The sequence below is a fragment of the Rhinopithecus bieti genome, unplaced genomic scaffold, assembly GCF_001698545.2.
Source record: "Rhinopithecus bieti isolate Rb0 unplaced genomic scaffold, ASM169854v2 scaffold_13262, whole genome shotgun sequence".
NCBI lineage: Eukaryota > Metazoa > Chordata > Mammalia > Primates > Cercopithecidae > Rhinopithecus > Rhinopithecus bieti.
The window spans coordinates 5,170,323-5,196,624 of NW_016808004.1; the positions used below are offsets into that span (position 1 = coordinate 5,170,323).

Below are 26,302 nucleotides of genomic sequence, written 5' to 3' on the forward strand. Positions count from 1 at the left end.
CAAGTTACTTTCTGCCCGTTGAGAAGAGCAGACTGAGGCTTGTGGAGGCACCCAGCCTGCTGGCGTAGGGAGCAGCCAGTAGCAGAAGCCAGGAGGCTGGTGGGTGCGTCCTGCAGCCTGCCAGAGGTGACTCTTGGGGCCAGGTGACTTTGGGAAAGGCTGCATTTCATCCCCCAGGAAGTGTGCCTGTGTGCAAGGGCATGCATATTGTGTGCGTGTGTGTGTGCGTGCATGTGCGTACATGTTTCTGGATGTCATTTCTGTGTCTCCTGGGGCTCCAGATCACACTCTCCCCAACACCCCCTAGGCAAAGGGCCTCTGTTTCCTACCCCCCCAAGGCTCTGGTGCAGAACCACCTGCTGCAAGGGTTGCCCCCAGGCATTGGCTGCAGGGCAGAGAGAATGGCTATGGAGCATTGACCAATTTTTAAAAACAACTTTATTGAGCTATAACTTAGGGCTATAAAGCTCCCCCACTTAAAGTGTACAATTCCAAACTTCTGTATGTTTACAGAGTTGTACAACCATCACTACAATCTAAGTTTAGAACACTCTGTCTCCTGAAAAGAAACTGCCTCCACTGGCAGTCACTCCCCACTTCCTGCTCCCCCAGGCCCTGGCAAATCTACTTTGTGCATCTATAGGTTTGCCTCTTCTGGACATTTCACATAAATGGACTCACATACTATGTGGCCTTTCACGATTGGTTTCTTTCACTTAGCACAGTGCCTTCATGGTCCATCCATGCTGCAGTGCACAGCAGTACTTCATTCCTCTTATTATTTATTTATTTATTTATTGTTTATTTATTGAGACAGGGTCTTGCTGTGTCACCCAGGCTGGAGTGCAGTGGTGCAATCATAGCTCATTGGGGCCTCTAGCTTCTGGCCTTAGGCGATCCTTTCACCTCTGCCTCCCATAGTGCTAGGATTTCAGACGTGAGCCACTGCACCTGGCCTTCATTCCTTTTAAATTTTTATTAGATTGTTGCCAAATACTATTCCATTGCTTGGGTAGATAGATATTTTGCATATCCATCCATCAGTTGATAAACAGGGTTGCTTCCACTTTTTGGCAGTAATTCTGTAGTAAACTTTTAAAGAAACATCCAAGCTGTTTTCCCAAGTGACTGCATCTATAGGTTTGCCTCTTCTGGACATTTAATGAGCACCTGCTGTGCGCTGGTTTCCCTCTGACCGCTACCCAGAGAAGGAGGTCCTAATATTAATTTCATTTTGCTGAGGCACAGACAGGGTGAGACCCTTGCTGCAGGTCTCACTGGATCCCAGATCTGTTTGGGCTGCTAAAAGCAAAGCTGCCATGGTTGGTGTGGGCCTGGGAACAGTCCTTTTGGTCACATGACCTCTGGGGACTGATAGCCTGCAGGTGGGGGCAGCATGACCTCCTCATTACCCAGTGCCCCCAGCAGGTCAGGCGGGCACAGAAGGGGGTCCTGAAGGAAAGCTCTGGTAACTGTCCGGGGCCAGCCTGGGATGGCTCTCCCTGGGGTGGGCAGGGACATCTGGGCCTCTGGTCGGAGTGGCAACTCTTCCACCCTCCCGGGCACCCCCTTGTCAGGGGACAGGATGTTTCAAGCTTCCTCTGGGCCCTGGCCTGGATCTGGCCCAAGCAAGGGTTCAGGAAACTTTGGTTCAATTATGGGTCAAAGGGATTAATAAACGAATGGGCCAGGGCCAGCCGCTGAGAGCAGCCAGGGGGCCTCAGGGCCGGAGGAGTGAGAACGAGGTTCTCAAGGTCTGGCCCCTGTGTCTGAGGCGTGGTCCTGCACACTTCCCTGCCTTCCTCTTGGGACCCCAACCCCCCGTACAAGGGCCCATCTGGGAGACCATCCCCCAGGCCAGGACCGGCATTTCGAGTTGTCCTCGAGCCTTTCTGGACAGAAGCGCTGTCCTCCATCCCTCTGACCCTGCAGAGCCATGATCCCCCTGACAGAGCAGTGGGGCTCTTCAGAGAAACCGAGGCTCCGTTCACTCCTGAATGTATGCAGGACCCACCCCATGCCAGGCTACCCAAGGCCTGCACCCGGCTTTCCGGAGATGACAGTCCTGCCCTGTTGGCTCTGCTAGAGTTCTAGGGAGCCAGGGCTGGGGCTGAGACGCCAGCCTCGGAGCACTGGCCCAGGCTCTGCAGTTGCCCCAGGGCCGTAGGGACAGGCAGTTCTGTAGGTCTGCAGGCTGAACTGGGACCCCCAGAGGGTTCAGAGATGGCTCTGGCTGAGCGCCCGGCACCGTGCTGGGCAACTTGGTCTTCATGAATGCCCCAGAACTCCTGGTTTTTTACACAAACCATCTGTATGAGAGAATTCTTGCGCCATCTGAAATGGAGTTATCCGTCGGCGGGGGTAGTGTAGAGGGAGCTCCCTGTCCCTGGAGGAGTAAGCGGAGGCTGCACTGGAGATACACGGCAGCCACTGGGCCCAGCCCAGCTCCAGGGTAACCCGGGCTGAGACCCCAATGTGGTCCCCTGGTCCTGGCCTCCTGGTGCCCACAGGTCAGCCAGGTCAGAGGTGGGCAGAGGCTCGGGGGGCCCCTCAGTCCTGTGGCAATGGTGAGATAGGCCCAGGCCACCAGGCTGCCCTGAGGAATGCGCCCCGCCAGCTCATAAACCTGCTCTTCCTCCTCCCTGTGTGCACCAGGAGGTCGTCCAGAGGTCACCCTCGGGAAAAGTCAGCACAAGAGGCTGAATGGGCAGCTCCAGGCGTTCACAACTGTGGGGCTGTGGCGCCGGCAGCTGACCTGGGAAGGCCACAGGTGCAGGGACAGGCCCAGAGATGGGTCTCAGAGACTGTGCACAGCCCAGAGCCCAAATCCCTGTTCTTGGGACCCCTGAAGGCCCCACTCTGAGGTTGCACAGGCAAGATCTGAGGAGACCGCAGGCGGGAGGTGTCGCTTCCTCCTGACCCCCCTGTTCACACTGGGACCCCAGGGCGAGTGCAGGGTCACCCCAGCTGGAGAGGCAGAGCCTCTGCTGCTGTGGACAGGTTCAGCTTGCTCAAAGGTTGTGCAGGCTCCAGGCCTCTGAGCCCAGACTGGTAACCCTGCCCCGTCAGGGCCTCAGCAGAGTGTGGGCCTGGAGGGGTGGCTGGCGAGGGGCCTTTGGCACACTTTGCCAGGGACAAGGCCCCAGGGACAAGGTGGGCGGCTACAAATGCCACAGGACAAAGCCGCCATGCTAGCTCCTGGGGCCCAGGAGAGGATGGGCTCATGGTCCCGCCTGGCCCTGGCCGGCCCTCTGATGCTCCCAAGCTGGGCAGACCTCTGTGAGGCCTGAGAGCTTGCTTGTCCTGAGAGGTGGTGGGTCCGGATGGCAGGTCCTGGGCAGGTGCCAGGGCCGCTGATTCCAGAACCTGCATATGTTTCCGAGCCTGAGGCACCCCCAGAGGAGGGGGCACAGCAGGGCCTGGGCTGGAGAAGAGCACCCTGCTAGACTCCAGTGTGTACTTCCCAGCTCAGGGAGGCCAGCCAGGGCGGCAGGAGCAGGAGGCCCTGGAGGGAGGGAAGGGAAGTATTGGGGTCCCCACTTCTCCCCTCCGGTACTGTCCTGTCATCTTCCACTGGGGCTCTGCATATCAGACTGCTTCGGGAACTAGGGAGTCCTTCCTAGGAAAAGGAGCTGATGAGGCCCGCGAGGAAAGAAGGACATGGAGGGCTCGTCAAAGGTGGTGGAGGCCTGATGGGCCCGGTCTCTCGCAGTCCCATCCAACTGCAGGGACCCTGGGCTTGGAGGCCCATGTCTGAGCAGGGCACCCACACCTCTGTGCCAGCCAAGGAGGCAGGTGGTCCCGGGCCGTGCCCTCTCCTGGGAGGCTGTGTCCTCAGGTCCTGAGGCCCCCCACCCCCAGCCCACCTGCCAGGGTTGAGCTTTCTTCCCAGCAGGGACCATTCTCACATGTGCAGTGAGGAAGGAAATTGCAAATTAATCTTTATTTCCATCTTGGAAGAAAACCTTAATTCTCTGCATTGAAATGATCCTCGTCATCCAAGGGAATCAATTATGGGCTTTAATTGCAGTCATTTCTGACCAATCCAAGCAGGCGGAGCCACGCGCCTGTGGGACAGCCTCCCACTCCTGCTCTGCCCGGGGCCTCTCTGACTGTCTGTGTCTGTTTTCTCTTTGTTTCTCCCCCTGTACTTCTTTTTCTCTCTGTCTCTCTTTGTGTCTGTCCCTTTCACTCTTTCTTCCCATCTCCATGTCTCTGCCCCTCTCACTGTCTCTGGCTCTCCTGGCCTTTCTCTGTGTATCTGTTTCTCTTCCTTTCTCTCACTGTCTCTGGGTCTTGGCTGTCCCTGCTCCCCCCACAGCCAGCACAGGGCTCAGGAATGAACTCTTAGGCGTGACAAACCCCATGGGGGTGTCTGAACCCCAGGCTTCCTTGTGTCTCTGGCCCCAGAGCTACGGCTTTTGAGGGTGGGATCGAGGGCAGCCACAGAGATCGGGGCCTCACCACACAGGGCTAGTCTTTCATTAACTGACTAGAGACCTGGTCTCCAGAAACAAGGGCTGGGTGGCTGTGAGCAAGCAGGTGCCAGTGTGGCTCTTATTCCTGCACACCTCTGGACTGCACAGAACCTTTCCCTCACTCACCTCTAGTTTGTGAATAATGCACAGATACAGTCTCTGAACAGAATGAAAACATAAGGCTGGAGTGCCCTTTGCCCACCACTGCCCTTCCTAACCCCCCCTTGCTGGCAGCTCCTGGTGGTCAGTTTGAAGCACATCCTTGCATGCCTTTCTCCATGTGGTTAAATATCCATGCCTGCATTCACAGAGCACACAGTATCACTTTGGAGTTTTGGCTGTCAATGTAAACAGCATCATTCTGCATGTATCCCTTTGCAACTTTTTTCACCTGTTTTCAGGATTTATCCATAGGACACTCAGACTTCATTCCTTTACCTCTTGTTGAGTATTTCACTCTATGGCCACACAGCACTGTTTCGCTGTCCATACCCTACTGATGAACATGTCTTTTTCCTCTGTGCACACATGTGAGTGAGTGCTTGTGCCCATGGGGCCTGTGCGTTTTTAATTTAATAGACGTGGCAGCTGGCTCTCCAGAATGTTGTGTGATGTCCACTCCTAAGAGCATCAAATTCCCACTTCCCTCGCTCTTCTCCAACACTTGATATTATCAATCTTTAAAAATTTTTACCAGTTTGACCAATGCAAAATGACACTTCCTAGTTGCTTTAATTTGTATGGGGATGAAGAGCATTACTGACTGGGATGGAGTCGGGAGGGACATGTGATGTCCCCTGGTCTTCAGGGGATGGCACAGAGGGGCCCAGAGAGCAGAGGGAGAGGCAGAGGTCTAGAGACAGGGTGAGGAATAGCAACTGATAAGTTGAGGGGTGACCAACCCCAACTCAGTCCCTGTACGTGCCTCATTCCAAATCCTGGTAGCAGTGCTAGTCAGAGGTGCATAGGCATAGCTACTCTGGGGTGCAGAGTCAGGGAGAGGGCTGGCCACAGGGGTACTGGGCAGTATCAGGGGTGCTGAGCACAGTCAGGGATGCCGGGCAAAGTTGGGGGGTGGTGGGTAGAGTCGGGGCAGGGAATAGCCATCACTGACAGGCTCTCCGTAGCTATGCGCGGACAGTCTGTGGGGCACTGGGGGGATGCTAGGGTGTATTCCCAGGGAGTGGCCTGGCCTGGGGTGGTGCAGCAGAATGGGGGAAGATCAGATTGGGATGTGTTGGAAGAAGGGTCTTGCTGGTGTGGGCATGGGGTGGTGGGGGCAGAAAAGGAGTCAGGCAGAGCCACCTGCTGTTGGGAGCACAGAGGAGGCACAGGTGGGTGCGTGGAGTCCCGGGGAAACAGCCAGGCTGGAAAGGCAGATTTGAGCCTTGGCACAGACACTGTGTCTGGGCTGTAGATTTGGAGCAGGAGGTGAAAACTGCACTTCCCGAGGGGCCACGAGCTGGGTTATGAGAGGGTGCAGACAGGTGAGGATGGGGTGCTGAGGGAGCAGGACTGGATGAGGTCACAGCGTAGGCAGAGGGAGGTGCAGGCTCACTCTGGTCTGGGGACCCCAGTGGTGGGCACATGGTGGGGTTGGGAGGTTCCGGCCACATCCTAGAGTCCCGGAATGCCGAGCTGAGGGCTTGGATTTCACCCTTTGGGGAGCAGAGAAGTGACCCAATCAGATGGGAAGGCCCCTGCGGCCATACGGTGGGCTGGCAAGACTGGGGAAGGTTGGGAAGGCCCCTGGGGCCTGGCTGGGGGCTGAGATGGGGGTGCTGTCTCTGTTAGGTCAGCAGGGAGCACCGGGCACAGGAGCTGGGGTGCAGCCTGGCACCTCAGCATGTGTGAACCAGAGTGCACTTGCCCTGTCGCTGTTGATGAAGGTCACCGTGACAGTGTGGCCAGAAACAGTGACAGCAATAATGAGATCAGCTCCATTCATGGGGACCCTGCATGGACCAACTCACTTAATCCCCACTGGCCCCTGAGTGCTCCTGCTTGTGGAGTGCCAGGCATGTGCTGGGTGCTCTGCCTGGCACTGGGACAGCAGTGAGCAAAAGGACAGAAACCCCTGTCTCTAGAGCCCCCTTCCCATGGGAATACTGACGGTGAATGAGGTCAATGGGCGAATGCTGAGAGTGGGACAGCCCAGCTAGAAAGAAGGATGAAACAGAGAAGGGTGGGAATGTGGATTTTTACTGAGGGGCTGGGGGCCATGGAGCTGCTCAATGCAGAGGCCCTGAGGCGGGAGCGAGTGCCTGGGGCATCCAGGAGCAGGGGCTCCCTCTCCCGAGGCTGGAGACCGGGTCAGAGCGGGGAGATGGGAGAGGAGGTCAGGGAGGTCGTGCAGGGCCTGGGGGTCATGGTGAGGACTCTGGCAATTGCCCTGGGGAAGGTGCGGGCGAGAGGGTTTACAACAGAGAAGAGGGGCCCTGACACGTTTCAACAGGATTCTCTGGCTACAGCCCCGGCAGAGCAGAAGACCAGGGTGAGGCAATTGTGATGGTCCAAGAGGGAGGTGACTGGGTCTGGCTGGGCTGGAGGCTGTGGGGTGGGGGCTGACTGATTTGGGACAGGCTTTGAAGGTGAAGCAACAAGACCTGCCGCTGGTCAGGAACGCTGCTGGGTCAGTGCGAGGCACGGCTGACCGCACCCACCGGGATTACTCTCTGAGTCACAAAGCAGGAACCCGCGGCACCAGGCTTCTGCAACCAAGGGAATGTGTGGCCTCCATGACACGGGGGTGGGCTCCAGGCATAGCTGGATCCAGGGTTCAGATGGGACCTGCAGGAACCCATCTCTTCATTTCTTCATTGGCCTTTCTCGGCATGGCCATCACCCCTTTGTGCTGTGAACCTCATTCCCTTCGTGGGGACAAGATGGCTGCAGTGGCTTCAAGTTCATGCTCTCCAGCTCTGCAACCCTAGTAAGAAGAGAGAGCCCCAATGTCTCTAGCAAAAGAACCCCATGACATGCTGGGCCCCTTCCACAGGGACACGCCCACTTGTCCTGTGTGTCACCTGCCATCCCACTCCCATTCTGTCACAGCCCCAACTTCCCAGAACCCTCTCTCCTCGCCGGCAGTCATTCTTTCAGGGAAAAGCTATTGTGCCTGGAAGAAGGGGTGGGAGATGGGCATGGCGTGGGGGTGCTCCAGGCAGGGGCACGGCTGCGCAGAGGTGGAGGGGGACAGGGCCTGGTGTGCGAGGGAACCCTGAGGAGCCTGCATGTGGAGCTGGGCGGGGCTGAGGTGGGATTGGAGCTGGGCAGGGCTGCTGTGGGGAGGTCCTGCAGGGTGGGCCAGGCCAGGGCCCTGCTGCACTGTGTCGGCAGCTGCCCAGATGTCTTGGGGAGGGCTGTTGTGCCCCCAGGGGCAGGGTGGGCCTGCCCAGAACCAGCAGCCTCTGTGTTCCCACCCAAGATGTGGGTGCTCCCCCGATGGGCCCCTCCCCTACCTTCCGGCCACCGGGAGATGCTTGTCTGTCTTATCATTGGGGCCTGGTGACTCTGCAACCGTCTCTCCTTATCGGCAGCCCACCCAGCTGTCCATGGTGGGAGGCAGGGGTGGGTCCCAGCCCGGTCAATGTGTCCACACAGGCACCCAGACCCCGGTCCCCAAGGCCTGCTCTGTGCCGGGACCCGGCAGGCTTGAGCTGGTCCTTCCCACAGGCATCAGCTGGCAACAGCCACTTCCCCACAAAGGTGCTGGGGGGCTGGGCAGAGGACCAACCCCTCCCCTGCCTCAGTTTCCCCTCTGTGAGGAACTCCAGGAAGCAGAGGTCCCAAAGCCACTCCTCTCCTTCCCACCCATCCATAAGAGGCTGGCCAGGAGACCTTCCTTGGAGCAGCACTGTCCTTCGGGCAGCACAGGGACCAGAACCTGCTTCTCTTCCTCCCACTCTGCCCATCGGGAGACATCTGTGCGAGAGCCCTGAGGTCAAGGGAGATGCGGGCTTGAGTGGAGCGTGGACCCTAGCGGGGAGGGCAGCATTGCCAGCAAAGGCTTGGAGACAGAGCGGGGCAAGGTGGCAGGGAGACCTGGGGAGACCTGGGGAGGCCTGGCCAGTGCAGGGGTGGATCCCCCCACGGTGAGCACTGGGGCAGTGAGGCGCTGCTGACTGTTGGCTATCTTGCACCCTATCGTCTGCTCTGCATCTGATTAGGAAGCAGGTTGCTTCATCTCACGCCACACCCATCGCACAACAGTCCCGCCTGGTGCCCACCCACGGCCACCAGCCACCCAGAAGTGCCCTGCCCACTTCTGTAGGAAGCCTGTCTGAGGCTGCACCCCACCGCCCTCTTCCCTGGGCCTGGCACCCATGGCCCATGGGCATCTCAAGCAATGCCCACCTTCCCCGGTCCTGTGTGTCCCCTTGTGCCCCGGCACCATAGAGTGCTCCCTGGGCCCATCTCTTCTCTAGCTCTATCCCTCCTTGTGGCCTCAGGATCCCATATCCTTGCTGTACCTGTGTGCCAATGACCTATCTCTGTGTCCACCCAGACCCAAGACACAGCTGTCCAGGAAGAGGCTTTCCAAGCCAAATTCCCCAAGGGTATCCGAGTTTTGGACTCAGGAATTCTGCAGCGAAGCTTGCCAAGGCGTCTTGCCCACCCCCTCCTCTGCAGGGTTCCCATCTCTTGTGCCCAGCAACTCTGGGCAAAGGCTGGCCAGGGACCCTAGATCCCCTAAGTCTGGCCTCCCCTCGCTTGCCCAGTCAGTGCCAAGACCAGCTGATGTAACTCTGGGATCATCTTCAAATCTGCCTCCTTCTCCTCCTCTTTACTGACTTCAGCCATGGCCCCACTCACACCCCATTCCCTCTTGCCTGAGCCTGGGCGTGGCATCTCCCTCCTGGCCAACTGGATCATGCTCTTCCCTGTTGGCCTCCAGACAGGTCTTCCCCAAACCAATCTGAGCAGGTAGCTGGTGATGCTGATGATGATGGTGGTGAGGTTAGTTACGCTATGAGGTCATGATGGCATTGATGTTAGAAGTGACATTAAATGACGGAGTGATGGTGAAGTTAGTGATGGTGGTGGTGCCGATGACAGTCTGGGGACGGTGTGGGTAACTGGCTTGGAAGAATCTTACTTGGTAATTGACTGGGACAGGATAGGGAAGTGTCAGGAACTTGGCCTCTGTAGCCTGGTCTGAGCCCCAGCTCCAGAGTCTGGGAAATTTCCAGGGCCTCTCCCTGGGGCTCTGAGGAGCCTGGCTCTACCCCCCATCTGCCTTTCTCTACCCCCAGTCCAAGGCCCTTTGGGTCCCTGGGTCCTCAGGTCCCCATAGAAGGAGTTGAAGAGCTGGGAGCAGGGAGGACCCAGCAGAGAGTGGCTGCCATGGGGGCAGGCCCAGGGTGGAAGCTTGGGAGTGAGTATGTGGGAGAGGAAAGCTAAAGAGACCCCTGGGGTCTGTTTGCAGGTAACCACACCCCACAGACCCTACCCTCCAGACTGCTTCTACCTTGGCAGGTTGCCCAGGGGTCCCTGATAGACATCACTCAAGGGCTGGGGCCCCAAGCCTCAGGGCGTGGACAGGAAAGAGGTGAACTAGACCTTCGCAGGTGGCAGGGTTGTCCATGAAGGACCAGAGAGAGGCAGGGGAAGTGATGGGAGATGGCAGTGAAGACACAGGCGTGTCGGAGCTGGAGGGCCAAGCAGCTTACTGGAAACTCTGCCTTGGGCCAGTGGCCCCTCAGCGGCCCCTCTGCTGGGACACACTGTGCTGGCCACAGCTCCGTTGCCTCTGTGCCTCTTCAGGTGGCTCCACAGAACTGGCTCTGTTAACAGGGTCTCCTCCCACAGGTGATGTTGGGCTGTGCAAGCCTTGCAGGGGAGACGGATACTGGGGCCTACCAGGTGGTGGCTATGTGGGATGCTGGAGGCTCGGGGCTGAGTCTATGGAGTGACCTTGAGGGGTGAGGCCTGGCTGCACCTGGCACCGTGCCCCAGGTCCAGGTCAGCCTGGGCTCCCAGCCGGGCCTTGACCTAGAGGCCCACTGTGGCTGTGGGATGTGGCCATTTCTCTCTGCTGCACTGTCTCCCTCATGGGGGCCAGTGATAATGTGGGGGGAGCACGTGGGGACTGAGCAACACCTCAGTCAGGGCTCCAGGGGTGTGGCCATGTGACCTTCAACTTGCTGGCCTGGGTGGGCCAGGGGTGCAGGGCCAGCCTGACAGCCTCCTTTGCAGAGGGGGCTGCAGGCCACACTGTGAGGTGGGAGGTAGTGATCTAGGGTCCAGGCTGTCCCTCCCACCGCCCTCTGAGGTCCCTGCACTGGCCCTGCCCCAGGGAGCAATGGGCTGGGATGTGGGCGGGGTCTCCATTTCCCCAACTGCTGTCCCCAGCACAGTGGCAGGGCCTGTACACAGAAGGCCTCGTAAATATTCAAGCACTCAGCTTGGGGCCTCTTCCCAAATGTACCTCTCCTCTCAAGTTTCACCTCCCTGTTTTCAATCCCGAGACTTCCCAAACGTCCTCTTCCTCCCAGGCCTCAGCTCGGACTGTCCCCGCCTCTCGGCTGCCACGTCCAATCACCAACCCCTGGTCCCAGGTCCTCTCCAACCCACATGGCCTCTGCCCCCTGTTTGTGTTGGGGGTGGGGGAGCCCTGATCTCCAGGCCCTGCTATTGGTTCCCTCAGGAGGCCAGAGGGGTCTCTTGAAACCCCAACTGGACACCACGCCCTACCCCCCTGCCTACCCCCCTGCCTATGCCCTTTCAGGGCTCCAAGGCCTCCCCACACCCACAGACAGCCTTCTAGGCCTCCCTGGCTGCCCGAGGTCCAGCCACATTGTTCATAGCGCCCCCAACACCTCCCTCACCATCACCAGTGCTCAGCAAGGGGAATGGAGCCCCTGTAGAGCTTGCGAGCCCCACTCCCAGCACGCCCTGCTGCCTCCGCCCCAACTCCCAGCACTCCCTGCTGCCTCTGCCCCAACTCCCAGCAGCCCAGCCTGGTGCCGGCTGAGCAGGCTAATTAATGGCTCAAATCCGTTATCAGCCAAATGTTAATTACTCTTTTTAATCTGGGCTGCTTGTGTGGAGGCTCCTGGAGGTGCAGCAGGGGCTGGGGGGTCCGGAGCCATGACCTCATCCCTCCTCAGCAAGCAGGCACATGGGCCCCAGTGAGCGCTCCCTCGCCACAGCCCACACTCTGCTGTTCCCTCTGGCGGGTGCCACCCTTCCTTGCCCTGGCAAACTCCTACTCTCCCTTCAAGACCTTGCCCATGCAGCCCCTTGGCAGGAGGCCTCCCCAGTCTCAGCCTCAGAGGACAGACAAGGCTGAACTAGGAGTTGGGAGGCTGTCAGGGGACTGGCCTTGGTCTCTGGAAGGGAATCTGGAAATGCTAACCCCCACATGGAGGCTGCTCGGCAGAGGAGGCCAGGGCTGGGACCAACCCCAGAGTGAGCTCGGACCGACAGTCTCCTGTGCTCCCCAGACAGGGGTCTGGCCCTGGCATGCTTCCTATAGAATGGAGTGATAAGCCTCCCTCGAATTCTACCCAGTCCTGGAGAAGAGGCCCCATCAACCTGCATGCCCTTTGCCCATGGTGCAAACTGGCACTGGATACACACATGCCACCACCCTGTGCATACTGGACTCGATCCTCCTTCACCCCACTCCCACACCCAAAGAGACACACACACTGACAAACACCAACACCCAAAACACACACGGAGCACATGCAGACACGTCCGAGACATTGTGGATCCATATGCACAGACGCACACCCGGACGTCAGCAAAGGCTCAGAGATGCCTGGTGCACCGGTGCCCGTGTGCGCACATGCACATGCATGGCCAGGGCAGGAGGCCTGGGAGCGCAGAAGCTGCCCCTTCTCCTGCCCCAGGCCCCCAGGGCTTCCCGTTTACGGGACATTATCTATCAAAAATATATTAACCCAGAAGCCTGTTTCCATCAGAGTCTCGATTCCAGGGACATTTCCAGATAAGCCTTATCTCCTCACTTGTGCATTAGCCCTGCTGGTCGGGGGCCTGCCAATCACCGCTGCCCCTCCTGCCCCAGCCCATGGCAGGATGCCGGTCCATGACCTCACTCCATGTGGGCAGGCAGGTGAGGGGGCCTGGGGCACTGCTCTCCCATGCCCCACCCCACCCATCAGCCCACAGAGGACCCCAGAGGACACCTCTTTTCCAAGGACACTCCTGAAGCACTGGTGGGCAAGGGACTCTGGAAGCACCTGGAGCCTAGACTCAAACTCCAGCTCTATCTGGGGCAGCTGCAGGCAGCCAAGCCCTGACCTGCCTGCACCCCTGTGAAACCGGCATGCTGCTGCCACACCACCGCTGTGGGTAGACGAGCAGATTCAGTGAGTTTACTTGTGTCAGTGGCTGCAGTCAGTTTGGCTTACTGGAACCCTCCCCTTCATAAAACACGGGGACCTGGGGTTGCCCAAGGCACCCTGCGGGGCAGGGAAGCCAGGGAAGGGGACGTGCATGCCCACGCCTTGGCCTCAGCCAGAACCAGGTGCTGGCTCCGGTTCCTGCTCACCGTCCCAGCTAGGCTGCACCTTCAAAGGCTGCGCGCCCTGGCCCGACCTCACTAATGGACGCTCGGGTTTCCACCGATGCCGGGCCTGATAGAGGTCTCTCCTGGGGCGGTCGGCTGGGCGTTTTCAGGCCATACAGAGCAGATCCGCCTCATTACACACTCAGGGGGCTCAGAGGCTCCTGGGAATCGCCCTGGGCTGCCCCTCCTCCCTTCTGTGCCCCAATTCCTCCACCTGAGCCCCCTCCTTCCTGGGGCTTTCAGGAGATGGTCTTCAGACCAGTGGGGAGGGAAGAGGTGGGGTGGAGGTGGACGCCTGCACAGAGTTCCTGGAAAAACGGCTGATTTGGGGATGGTGTCACTTCCTGAGGGGTTCTGGGCCTTTTGCCTCTCAGTGGGAGATGTGTGGGGCCCACCCTAGGGCCGCAGGTAATGCGGGGTCAGCAATGTGCCTGACAAGTCTCCTATCCACAGGGCAGCCCTCTGGCATGGCTGCTTTTCTTCTTTCATTTTATACATGGGGACACTGAGGCACGAGGTTAGGGAACTTGTCCAAGCTCACACCGCAGGCAGGGAGAGGCCCGAATCTGTGCCCTGGCGGCGGCAGCCATGTTTCCTCCACACCTGATCTGGCCCCAGAGCCAGCTCCCATGGACTAAGTGCCCCCCATGCCTGGCACAGTGGGGGTGCCACTGGGTCACATGACCCCTCATTAGAGAGGGGCAGTGACACACCCAAGGTCACTCTGCCCATGCAGGCCAGGACCTGGGGCCGAGCTCAGAGCTTTCTGTCCCAGTGTGCAGGGACCCTGAGGGAGCTGGGGTGGGATGGGTCAGGGAGGGTGTGGCCTGGCCCCCAGTTCAGCCCCACACTGAGGAGGAGGGAGGTTTTCTCGCCTCAGAGGTGAGTCCTCAGAGCTGGGTTCGGACCCAGTGCTGGCCCTCACCAGCAGCTCCCAGATCTGCTGGGAGGTGACCAGCCTGGACAATACTGGCAGGTGCTCAGAGGGGCCTCTCCTGCCCCTGGGGACTGACAGGCTGGTGGCTGTGAGCCCAGCTCGGTGCTGACTGAAGCCCTCCCAGGGATCTGCTCCCTTCTTGGGCTGCTCTCCTGAGGGACCAGCCGGCTAGCAGGGAGCCTGGTGTGGGCTCAAGGCCGCTGCCAGTTTCCTGGGTGGAGTGGCTTCAGCGAAGTGGTACTGCCTTTCTGGTGAAACAGTCTGCAGGTCCGGGTAGGGTAAGGAGGCGCGGGGCCCAGCACACAGTGGGGTGAGGCCCCAGGGAGAGGGGCCACTGCAGTCCCAGGAGGCATCTGCTCAGGTAGCGGCAGTTGAGGGGGAGCTGGCTCCTAGGCAGAGGGCTGTCCTGATTCACGATGCAGACAAGCCGTCCTGGCACCCGCAGCCTGCAGCAGTGGAGGCCATGCTCACTGGGGCCACACTCTGTCTCACTTTCCTCCAGGGCCAGTCCCCTCAGGGGACTGAACTGGGAACCCCACTTCCCCATGGCTCTCAGCTGTTGCCCTTGACTGCTGCTCTAGCCCTGCTGCCTGGGTCTGGGCCAAGGTTGACCAAGGGTGGCCGGGCCATTCGCCATCGCTGGCATCCTTGCAGCACGGGGGCTTTGCTCTGCTGCTGATGTATTTAATTAACTTTCTCCCCAGCCACCACATGCACACGGGACACACACACACACACACACACACACACACACACACACACGGCTCTGGGGCTTAACAGCCCCAAGTCATTTGATCGAAACCTGCCCCCGTTAATATTTTTAATGCCATTTGCAAATTAAAGCATAATGCACCGATTACTGGGATAAAAGGAAGGCCTCTGCGTCTGTCTGGAGACCAAATAAAGGAACGTTTGAACATCTGTTCATCCTACAAATGTCTCTAAAAGCTTTGATTTCCCCTCAGTCAGTTGACTCCACCATCTCACCCTTTCCTGAGTATCCCACAGCCCAGGGCTACAGGGAAGGGTGGTCTGTGGGTGCAGGGGATGGCAGATGGCGCTGCACAGGGCATCCTCACCATGCTACCTTCCACTTTCTGGGAAGTGTGTGGTTCTCAAACTTGAGGGCAGGGGCTAAGGGACTCCTGGTGTTGGGGTGGAAGAGCAAGCCTCCACCTGCTCTGCCCGATGCCCTGGCCAGGCATCCTGCTATTCCCCAACTCCCCTGTGGGTGCCCTCCCTGGACCCAGCTGCCCAGAGAATCCCCATTCTCCCTCAAGGCCCAGAGCACCCCAGGAGCCACCCAGTGGGGTTGAGAAGCGCAGACACTGCAGGCTCCCATAGCCTACAGACTCTGAGTTTGGGCCCCTCCCCTGGCCCCTACCTGGGCAGGAACTCTTGGGATTCCTCTGAGATTCCCCTTGGAACACAGTTGGGGAGGGCGGGGGCCCTAGTGAAGTCAAAGAGAGAGACACCAGTAGAGTGGGCTGGGGCCATGGGACATTTATTTGTAGCCGTCAAGGGTCTGCCCACCTGGGGGAGGGGTGAGACGGGCCTGCAGGTGGCCAACAAATGGGGCAGTGGAAGACACTGGCTACCAGCCCTCTGCCCAAGGCCCTTTCCTAGTTGGGCTGGTGGCTGTCCTGGGTGGGAGTGTGCAGGGGCTGGAGGACAGACCCTCCTGGCCCCGGCAATACATCCCCCTCAGCTCCTCACCAGGGCTGAGCACCAATCCTGGGGGTGGGGGCTGCTGCTGCAGGACTGCAGGGAGAGACTGGGAGAGGTTGAGGCATGACTGGTTGGGATTTGGCACAGCAGCCTGGACTGGGCTGGGCAAGGAGGCCCTGGGGGAGGTCACTGGACACTCAGGGAGACTGGACCATGCGCTTGTGGGTGTCGAAGACATAACGCTTGAAAGTCAGGCTGAGTGCCACGTGCTGTGAGGGCTCGCTTCGCTCAGCGTTCTCCTCCTGCCTGGTAGCCTCCCCGCGGCCGGCCCGGGCCCGCTTCTTGAGGGCAGGTGTCAGGATCTTCTTGGACTCAGGGCTGAGGCCACCTGCAAGGCACAGAAGACAGGCTGTCACTCTGCCATACCCTAAGCACCTGCCGCCTAGACTCACCCCTCTTTTGCCTCCCTCCGCAGCCAAGCAGCCCTGAGGCCTGTGGTCCATTCTGACATTTTGGTCCCTCCAGTGCCCATCTGCATAGGTGGTACAGCAGGGCACTGCTGCTCTCTTGGGGCCTCGGCTCACTGGCCCCCTGTTGCTCAGGCCCTGGAGGGACTTTGCTGCCCTGTGCCCGAGTTGGTTCCATTGCCTTCAGTGTACTCATGCCAAGTCCACAATCTGGAAACAGGGCATCTGGAGGCCTCCCTGGGGTGCGGCGTGGCTCCCTGATGCCCCTGGAGAACACATTATTCTACCACAACCTCTTGTGTGCCTGAGGCAGCTGACCCTTGCAGAACAAGCCATGACCACCGGTAGCAGGCCAGAGTGTGGGAAGAGAAGGCAGTCAGGGTGTGTATCTCTGGCTGCCTTCACTCCCACCTGCCCTCAGTGGGATATGCAGGCTGCATATCCAGCTGCCCCAGTAGCAGTCGCAGGAGCCACCACCCACTGGGGCTCCCTGCCCCATGCCATTCTCACAGTGCCCCCTTGGCTCAGTTTGCCACAGCCCTGAGAACTTGCTCCCATCAGGACACCCCAGTGAGGCCATGGGGCTCACAGAGTCAGTGGCTCATCCCAGGATCCTCTGCCAGGGGTAGACGCCCCGCCCCCAGGCTTGGGTTGGTGCAGCCCCCACCGCTTTCCAGCCACCTCTATGAGCTGCTTTAACGAGCCCATGCCTCCCTAAAGACCTCCCTCCAGCTGAACGTCTGAGTGGAAATCTGTTTCCCGCTGATGCCCCGACTTGCGTTCACTCCAACTCCTCCATCTTCGCCACGCTCTGCCTTTGTGCGCCGTCTCTGCAGCCCTGCTGATCATGGTCCATTCCTGGGCTCCTCATCGCACATGCAAGCCTCTCACATGCTGTTCCCTCTGCCTGGAACACCCTTCCCATCCTAGGCAATGGAAGTCCCACTCATCCTTAAACATGCTGCTGCAACTGCCCTTTCTCTGGGGCTTGTCTTTTTATTTTTAAATTGACAAATGACAAACTGTCTATATTTAGTGTTTTATATATATATATATTGTGTGTGTGTGTGTGTGACAGGGTCTCACTCTGTTGCCTAGGCTGGAGTGCAGTAGTGTGATCCTGGCTCACTGCAACCTCTGCCTCCCACCTCAGCCTCCTGAGTAGCTGGGACCACAGGCTCGTGCCACCACGCCTAGCTGAGTTTTTGCATTTTTTTGTGGAGATGGGGTTTTGCCATGTTGCCCAGTCTAACATGATGTTTTAATATATGCATACATTTTGGAATGATTAAATCAAACTAATTAACATATCTATCACCTCACATACTTATTTTGGTGATGAGCACATTTAAAATCTATTCTCTTAGAAATTTCATTGAATATTATACATTGTTATTAATTACAGTCACCATTCTGCACAGTGGATTTCCTGAATTGACTTCTCTGGTCTAACTGAAACTGTGAACCCTTTGACCAAGATCTCTCCATTCCTGCCCCAGCCTCCACCCCCAGGCCCCCGCAACCACCCTTCTACCCTCTGCTTCTATGAGTTTGGGTTTCGAGATACCACGTATAAGTGAGATCATCAGCATCTGTCTTTCTGTGCTGTGGGGCTTGTATTCATGAGGAATCTCCTGGTGGCAGCATGGTGCAGCCTCCACGTGGGTCACTGGCCAGGGTGAGGCCACTCAGCATGCTCCTTGGCATCTGCGGGAGTGGGTGGCCCAGGGCTTGGAGCAGTTTCGCCACTGGCAGAGCACCCCAGTGTGAGCACTCACTCTGTGAGCCTCATGGCCCCACTGGGGGGTTCGGGTGGGAGCAAGCTCATGGGGCACTGTGAGAATGGCATGGGACAGGGAGCCCCAGTGGGTGGTGGCTCCTGAGACTGCTACTAGGGGCAGCTGGGTATGAAGGCACTGAGGGCAGGTGGGGGTGAAGGCAGCCCATACTCTGCCTGCCAAGGAGGTGTCCCACCAGGATCCCCTCCCCATGTGCACAAAGGGCTTGTATAGGCTGGGGGCCTAGAGGTCCAGAGCTGGGAGGAAGCTGGGCAGAGGGCTCAGCTTCCTACGTGCCATGGGCACCTGTGCCACTGTACCTGCTGGCACCTGAAGAACTTTTCCTCTCTTTTCCCAGTCCTGCCCAGTACTGGCTTCCTTCCTGAGAAGACAAGGCAGCCACGAGGCTCATGCATCAAGCTTCAGTCCAGAAGGCCCTGGCCTGTCATCTCAGACTGGGAGAGCTGGCTGGTGGGGCTGTGCGGGTTATTTCCGGCTCAGTTTCCTGAAGATGTTGGCCACCCACTTCTTTATATGGATAAGAAAATGAAGATCTAAGAGGGCAGTGACTTACTGGAAGCCCCACAGTGAGCTCAGAAGAGCCAGGATTTGAGCTCCAGCCCTTACCCAATGGCAAAGCCAGCTTCTGCTCTCCACTCAGAGCGATGGGTGTGGATCCACCTTTCAGTGGGCTTCTGACAATGGTTCTCAAGGCTGTGAGAGTGTCGTGTACTGGCCCTACAGCTCTAGATGTTTAAAAAGGTGACAAGGGCTCATACCTGTAATCCCAGCACTTTGGGAGGCCGAGGTGGGCAGATCATGAGGTCAGGAGATCGAGACCATCCTGACCAACATGGTGAAACCCTGTCTCCATTAAAAATGCAAAAAATTAGCTGGGCGTGGTGGCAGGCACCTGTAGTCTCAGTTACTCAGGAGGCTGAGGTAGTAAAATGGCATGAACCAGGGAGGTGGAGCTTGCAGTGAGCCGAGATCGCGCCACTGCACTCCAGCCTGGGCAACAGAGTGAGACTCAGTCTAAAAAAAAAAAGATGACAAGGGTGCTGGATAAAGAGGCCATCTGTAGAGTCAGCCAGGGACAGCCTGCCCCACTGCACAAAGGGTCAGGTCTCCCTCTGGCAGGCGGAAGTGAGATTACTGGCCATCTAAAGCCTGAGTCCCCTGGGAAGACTGGAGACATGCAGCTGATATGAACGGGGCTCCAGGAGCCAGGCTGGCCATTGCACGCCTGCCTGAGGGACATGTGATACTGTGGCCGTGGGGACCTGTATTAAGGAAGTGCCCCTGTGAGCGGCACACCTTACGTGGAGCCTGAGTGGTGTCTGCTCTGCAGGTTCCGTATCTAGGTGGTCTGCCCCAGCTTGGGATGGGGCACAGGGTGTGGGCATGGGGAGGACCCTGGCCAGCCCCCTCAAGTGAGCACCAGGCCTGTAGGTATCTGAATCCCTAAATCAGAGCCTGGCCTTCCTTCTGCAAACAGAGCAGGTAGCTGGCAGCCGACCCCAACAAATGGCATCGGCAGCCTGTCTCCCTCTGGTGCCAGGAGGTCTGGAGACTGAGGAGGCGTGGGGCTCCCCGGCGTCGGTGCTGGGCTGGGGAGACAGGCGTGGCCCAATCGGCAGTCCATCTCGCCCGCGATGGCTCTCGTTACACACAATGCCTACCTCGCACTGCCTGGAGCAGGCAGAGCCGGAAAGTCTATCTGGCACTGGTGAAGATGTGGCCGTTTAATTGCTCTTCTGAGATGGTCAGGCTCGTTTACCTCTGCTCTATTATGGACTGGCCGGGAAGCCACATCTGGAAAGCCTGACCAAAGGGAGACCTGGACATGCAGCTGTGTGGATTTGTGGCAAATGTCACCAGGAGCTGCTTTGTTTTCCCAGTGGCCTTTTTTTATTTTTATTTTTATTTTTTTTATTCTTAGCCATGTGGCAAACGGAGGGAAGTGAAGAGCACCCCAGGGTGTCACATGGTGAGAGCTGCTGCCCACCCAGCCAGACTCTGTGGGTCCCGCCCTGTGCTTCTCCCAATCTGCCTCTGTGTCTTTTCACTTAAAAATATTCAGGGAACACGCCAGGACAGGGAGACAAATGGTGGTGAACATGCAGACCAGGGCCCGGCTCCCATGCAGTTCACTCATCTAAGAAAGCACAGCCAATGAACAAGGCAGCTAGATCTCCAGACAGCAGAAGGGTGGCCAAGGAAACAGCACCATGGTCACTGTGTGGGAACAGGGCTGCTTCAGCGTGTTCCAAGGGAGGAGGAGGAGGAGGAGGAATGCTGGACCCAAGACCAGATGACAGGAACCAGTCATAAATATTGCTGGCACGGATCCACAGGCAAAGGGAATTTGAGTGACAATTCCTGGGGGTGGGTATGCGAGAGGCACTGAGGGCAGATGAAGGCATGTGCCATGCGTGGTGCAGTACGAGGGCCTGGCTCCAGGGTGACCACAGCTCACCATGTCCACACAGTGCCCTGTGTGCCAGGCTCCCCGCCCTGTGCACTGACTTGGGGTCAGAGTGTGTGGGAACGTGGTGACAAGGCCACGTGCTGAGTGCCGACTGCCCATCTGCCTGGTGTCTACCTCCTGCAGGCCCTGGTGTCTCCAAGGCAGGCAGGACAGGGCCTGCTTTGCCACCGGCTCTGCTAGGACCTACCCTGTCAGGGAGGTGCAGCCCTGCCCCCATCTTCCTCCCTGCACGGGGGGCTGCTCTGGACCTCTGGTCTCTGCTTGCCCCTGGCTCACAGCCCTGCCCCTGTCTCAGCCTCCTCGCTGCCCTCCTGCATACCTGGCCTGTCTCTGCCTCAGGGCCGCTGTCATTGCAATCACTCCGCCTGGAGACTCACCTGGGAGGCACCCCTGGCCCGTCTCTGCCTCAGGGCCCTGTCTTTGCCAATCCCTCCGCCTGGAGACTTGGGAGCTCCGGCAGCTGCAAGTTCACTTTCTTCGAGTCACTGTACAACTGTCACCTCTTGGTGAGGCCTTTGTGACCACCTTGTTTAAAACCACAACCCCCTCATGCTCCCCTGACCCCCTCTCACCCCACTATTTTTCCTATAGCTTTTATCACCTTCTAACATCCTCTATAATGTCCTTGTTTGGGTGTTTGTTGTCTGCCTCTGCTGAAGTGACAAGCTCCACCCTGACAGGGAGTTTTGTCTATTCACTGTTGTAACCCTAACACTGGCAGTGACTGCTGGTGAGTGGCGGATACTCAGAGAACACTCTCCGAATAAGTGTTGGAGGAGACCCTGCTGGGGTTGAGGGGCAAACTGCTCTGGTTTTCCAAGAACCTGAAGGGCAGCTGTTTAAGCACTGGCTGGTGACAACCTGGGAGGGACAAGGTCCCCAGATGGTCACAGTGTGAACTAAGAAAGGCACTTCTAGGAATTCAATCCAAACAAGTGGTCTGAGATATGGCAGAAGATGTCGACACAAAGATGTCACCACAGCATGGAGGTACTTAATCCTTGTAACACCGTGTTGAGGAAACAGGCACAGAAGAGTTAGTACCTTGCCCAAGGTCACACGGCTATTTACAGGCAGAGCGGGAACACCAGGCTATCTGATTCCCAAGCCTGTGTGCTTACCCACTAAGGGAGCGGCACGTTTTTGAGAACTACAAAGGGCCTCTAAGACCAAGGGAGGCCAGTCCAGACCCATCCAGCATCTATTAGCTGCAGCAAAATGTTCTGTGGGACTAAAAGTGATACCTGAGAAGAGTTTAAAGTTACACAAAGAAAGACTTCTGTTATAATGTTGATTCAAAAAAAAATGCAGCAATCAAAATTTTTGGAAGAGTTCTGCTGCAGCCCTGGGATGAAGGGAAAAGAGACCGGAAGACTGTCCATTTGGCTGTCAGGGGTCGGGAGTGGGTTGAAAGCACTGTTCCTTCTTTCTTCTTTTATGTATTTCCCAAGGCTTCTACTGTGACCCTGGGTTACTCACAGGGGGACGTCTATTACAGGCCCCCCTCACTGTGGCCTCCGGCATCCAGCTGGGAGCCCAGAGAAGGCACGGTGTCTACCGGTGCAATCTGGCTGGAACCTGCTCAATCCATGGCACACAAGGGCCAGGGAGGGGAGAGAGGGCCAGGAAGCTCGCTGATATCTCTAGGCCCACGGTGTCGTCTCTGCTACGCTCTGGGCTCTGCCCAAGGACAGGGACAAGAGGTACGGTAGGGGTGGTGATGCTCATGACTCCTCCATGGCTGCTGGAAGTTCAAGGTCCCCACGCTGCTGCTCTGCTGCTTGCATCAAGAGCAATGACTGGGAGGTATGGGCGCAGGAGTCCACCGTCCTCCAGCTCTGCCTCGCTGCCTCCTCCCTCATCCCGCCTGGCTGTCCCAAGGATTGCTCTAGGGCCCGGGTCAGACATCTAGACCTGGCTCCACCAACAGAAGTGTCATTCTCTTTCTGGCTTCTCTCTCAACCTCCTCCCTCCTCCCTCTCTGACCCCATCATGTACCACGCTTCAGCTATGAGAAGCCAAGCAGGGCCTTGGAACTTGCGGTTCCCTCTGCCTGCCACACTCACAGTCTGCTGCTGCCCCTTCAGAAAGCACCCCTCAGCTGCCCGGCTGAGTGAGATCCTCCTGGACGCCCGGCCCAGCACCACTGTGGCTGTCATTGCCTTATGTGCCTGCCTCCCCCAGTGGCCTGGGAGGGGGGCACCTCTCCAGGATTGCGTGCAGGGTCTAGCACACGGGGCTCAGGGAGGTTTGACGAAAACAAAGGGAATGAGTATGGATTCATCCTCACAAGCACTCACAGCAGGGGTGCAGGACAGCGGAAGGAAGAAAAATGTCCCAGCAGGGCAGGACCCCTGCCTCCAGGACCAGAAAACACCTGTCTGTGCTCAAGTGACCCAAGGGAGAAAGAAATCCAGGCTCAGGTGCCAGGCTGGCCTGGCCCCCTCTCCCATGTGCTGGAGGGTGGCTCTCTACCTGGCAGGGCGGGCCAGGGTGTGTGTGTGCTACACGTATGTCTGTAATTCAATAGGGCCTCCTTTTTCCCAAACCTCAGGATTCTCGGAGCCTATGGCCCTGCTCCACCCCGTGACGAACCCAAACCCCAGGATGCAGTGGGGGGCAGGCGGCCATGACCCTGGGGGCAACACTGCTCCTCATGGCTTCCCGTGGGGACACTCTCCCAGGGCCAGGCTGGCCCTTTCTCACCAAGCGCCAGCTCCACACAAAGGCACAATGGGCTGCAGGCTGCTGGGTCCTGGCTCGGGCTGGGGTAATCAGGGAAGAATGCGGGAAGCACAACTGTTTCCCAAGCCCTGGCCACGGTGCCGCCCTGACATGGCCATCAAAGGCCGGCAAATTGCCTCCAATTGCTGGCGTCGCTTTCATGTTGGGGGCCAGACTGGAAGAGGGGTCTCCACGCTGGTGGGTGGCTTGCATGCCCCAGTGGGAACGGAACCCTTGCAAGCAGCTTGGGGTCACTGGTCCCCTTTGTGGCCCTGTGGGGTTGGGGCCGCTCCAGTCACTTCAGCACTACCCACTGCTGTAAACAAGCAGCTTTGGAGAGAGTTGGAAGAGAGCCAGAGTCAGGGGCAGAGGCTTTCTTTGGGGTCAGCATCCTGGTGATAACTGACAGCTGGGAGCCTAAATGGCAGGTGGGGCTGATATATGGGATGGCCAGGCTGGACAGCCACAGAGGGCCTTGGATTCAGCCAGGCTCGGGTCTGGACTAGATACTGGGCCCTAGGAACAGGAGGGGCTGCCTAGCAAGGCCACCCCCCTCAGCGGGGGCCACGGGGCAGCTGGTGCAGAGCCCTGCCCCTCAAGAGGGTGCTGGTGGGCTCCAATGTCAAGTTCCCTCCACCCCAAGGTAGGAAGCTGCCCTGCACAGGCCACAGGTGGTCATGGAGGTGTGTGGGTGGCACAGTGCTCTGATGAGACCTCTAAGTCAGGGCAGGGCTGGAGGCAGGCCTGGCCAAGGAGCTGCCCCCAAGGCCGGGGTGGGGAGACAGAAAGAAGGGGGAACCTGGCAAGGGCAGAAGTGGCCCTAACATGGGACCTGGCGATCATGTCTGAAACGCATGGAGCTATGGTTGACATCAACACCCCCACATATCGGCGGCCAGCCAGGCTCATGAAGGTGCGATGACTTTCCCTGGCTTCCTGGCAGTTGTGGTGCAGCTGAGTCTGAATGCACACCCCTCTGCCTGCTGGCAGGGCAGGGCAGCCTGGGCCCGGAGGACAGGCAGAGGGGATGAGGGCTTAGCTCTAACACAGACCCGGCTGGGGACAGACAGGCCCAGGAGGACAGGCCTGGCAGGGCTGGGGAGAGCCAGGTGGGCAGAGAGAGCCAGTGTGAGCACTCCCTGAGGGGGACAGCCCTGACATCAGTCTCCTCTGCGAGTAGTGACAGTGACTGGAATTCTCCAGCCACCTCTTTGTCAGGCTGGGCTCTTCTGTTTTCCTGGGGAGCTAAAGCCTTTAACGTTGCTGGCTGGGGCGGGCCAGCTCCTTGGTTTTCTCTCCTTCCCTCCCTGCTATGGATCCCGTATGTAAACAAAGATGCAATTTGCTTTAAAAGATAAGGTGATTAAGTTTTTATCAGACCTGTACTCCGCTGTCCCTGCAACAAAAGGAATTAGGGGGAGGCGGGCGGCAGAGCGGGCCCTTCGCTGGAGCCTCGCTCTTTCTGAGGCTCTCAAGCTCACACTCGACGGGCTCATGCGCCCCTTTGATTGGGCGGAAGCGGAGGCAACCAGCGCCCCGCACCCCCATTTTGATGTCTTAATGTTGCCTAATTCCTCCTTTAATTTTTTTTAAGCTTCTTAGCAGCAATGATGAATTCTTCAAAAACAAAAAAGGGCCCTTTGCAGAAATCTTTCCCACACCATGTAAATTGAAATTATAATGCAGTCAAAGCTGTGGAGATTGGGGTGCGTGGGGAGGGAACACCCGTGTATTATGCGGAAGGAAGCTTTTTTTTTTTTAAGGCAAAAAACAAATCCATTCTGAAATAGGCAGAAAATGACTTGGCCCTGAATCTCAATTACACAGGGAGGGCAGCCTCTGCGGAGGAAAGTTTGTTGTCCTAAATTCTCAGTCCCTCTGGGACTGGCTGGACCAGCTGCCTCCTGGAGGGGCTGCTGCAGGGATGGCCCCCGTCCCTCATCAGTGGAGTCCCAGCCTACCCTTCTAGAATGGGATCCCCCACCCTGTGGAGTGGCCGTGAGGCCTCTGTGAGGTGCGTTCATAGAGCAGCCAGCCCTGCCCCAAGGGTTACCCTCCTTGCTGTGCAGGCCAGAAGCTCAGGCTGGGGCTCACACAGCTGTGAGTGCGGCGCCTGCCCAGTCTCTTGGGACAGCTCAGAGGGTGGTTTGCCACAGGCTCCTTGGAGGCTCCTGCTCTAGGTGTCCCTGCAGGCCCAGCAGGAGCAGGTCCCTGCCCCAGGGCACGGGCATGGGGCTCCTGCACATGAATAGCCAGGACCCTCTCCCACCGGCCTGTCCTTAGTGCTGTTGCCAGAGATTCTTCTAGGACAAAAACCCAACATTCCTCTCAGTTCAGCTGTTCACTGAAGACCTCTTCAGCCCCTCACAACCACTCAGGCAGGGCCTCAATTCCTCTAAGGAGTCACTCACAAGCTGCCCCTACGGCCCTGCACGTCCTTACCACACACTCCTCTCCCATCTCAGCACTGCTCCAGCCTCGAGACTGGCGCTCCCTCAGCCTGGGGAACCCATGACATTTGTATACCTTGCCTGCTTCTGTCTCCCTTGGCTCCTTCGGCTCCCTGGCTACAAGGCTCTGTAGCATCTTGGCTTGGCCTTCTCTGATGCCTGCCCAGCCTTCCCCTAGGGCCAAGGCCCCCCACACTCTACCCTGAGTACAGATCCAATGCCCCCAGAGATAGTCAGGGCCTGCAGCAGCCCAGCAATGCCAGGAAAGGGCAGTATTGGTGACCTCAGCCCGTGTGCACTCCACTTCAACTGCCAGTGGGGTCAGAGCTCCCCCACCCACCTCCAGGGCTGCTCATCACCCTCCTCCAGCCTGGCAGCCTCCACAGGGTCCTGTCAGTGCACAGAGGCTGGGGGGTGAGCAGGTCTGCCGACCACCTGCCAGCTAGGCCGGTGGCAGAGGTGGGAGAAGTGGACCGCACAGACTTTCCTGTCATCCCCACAGGCAGCGAGCCTGCCCGCCCAGAACTGGGAAGAGGAATCAGTGGGGAGGCCTGGGCCTGGCCCCTTCCCCTGGGGCTCATGTCCCCCATCCATGGGCCAGGGCAGTTGGGTGGATGCCCAACTCCTCCGTCCAGAGAGAATAAGACATGCATTTGATGAGTTGGGGCCAGTTGGGTCAGAGCTGAGCTGCTTCAGTGGCAGAGTTTCCAGAAGGTGAGTCTAGGCAGCTATGCTTCTGAGGACCCTTTTGGCTGCCCCTGGGTAGGGCT

General features: G+C 58.2%; 1 protein-coding gene across 3 annotated transcripts in view; it reads right to left on the reverse strand.

Moving 5' to 3' along the window:
- Nucleotides 1–15,432: 15,432 nt before the first annotated feature.
- Nucleotides 15,433–26,302, reverse strand: part of EEFSEC (eukaryotic elongation factor, selenocysteine-tRNA specific) — a 256,751-nt gene continuing 245,881 nt past the window's right edge. For all 3 annotated transcript variants that reach the window (XM_017885003.1, XM_017885004.1, XM_017885002.1), the window contains one exon: nucleotides 15,433–16,010. In XM_017885003.1, the coding sequence (XP_017740492.1) occupies nucleotides 15,820–16,010 (191 nt within the window). In that variant the 3' untranslated portion in view covers nucleotides 15,433–15,819. The remainder of the gene's footprint in view (nucleotides 16,011–26,302) is intronic.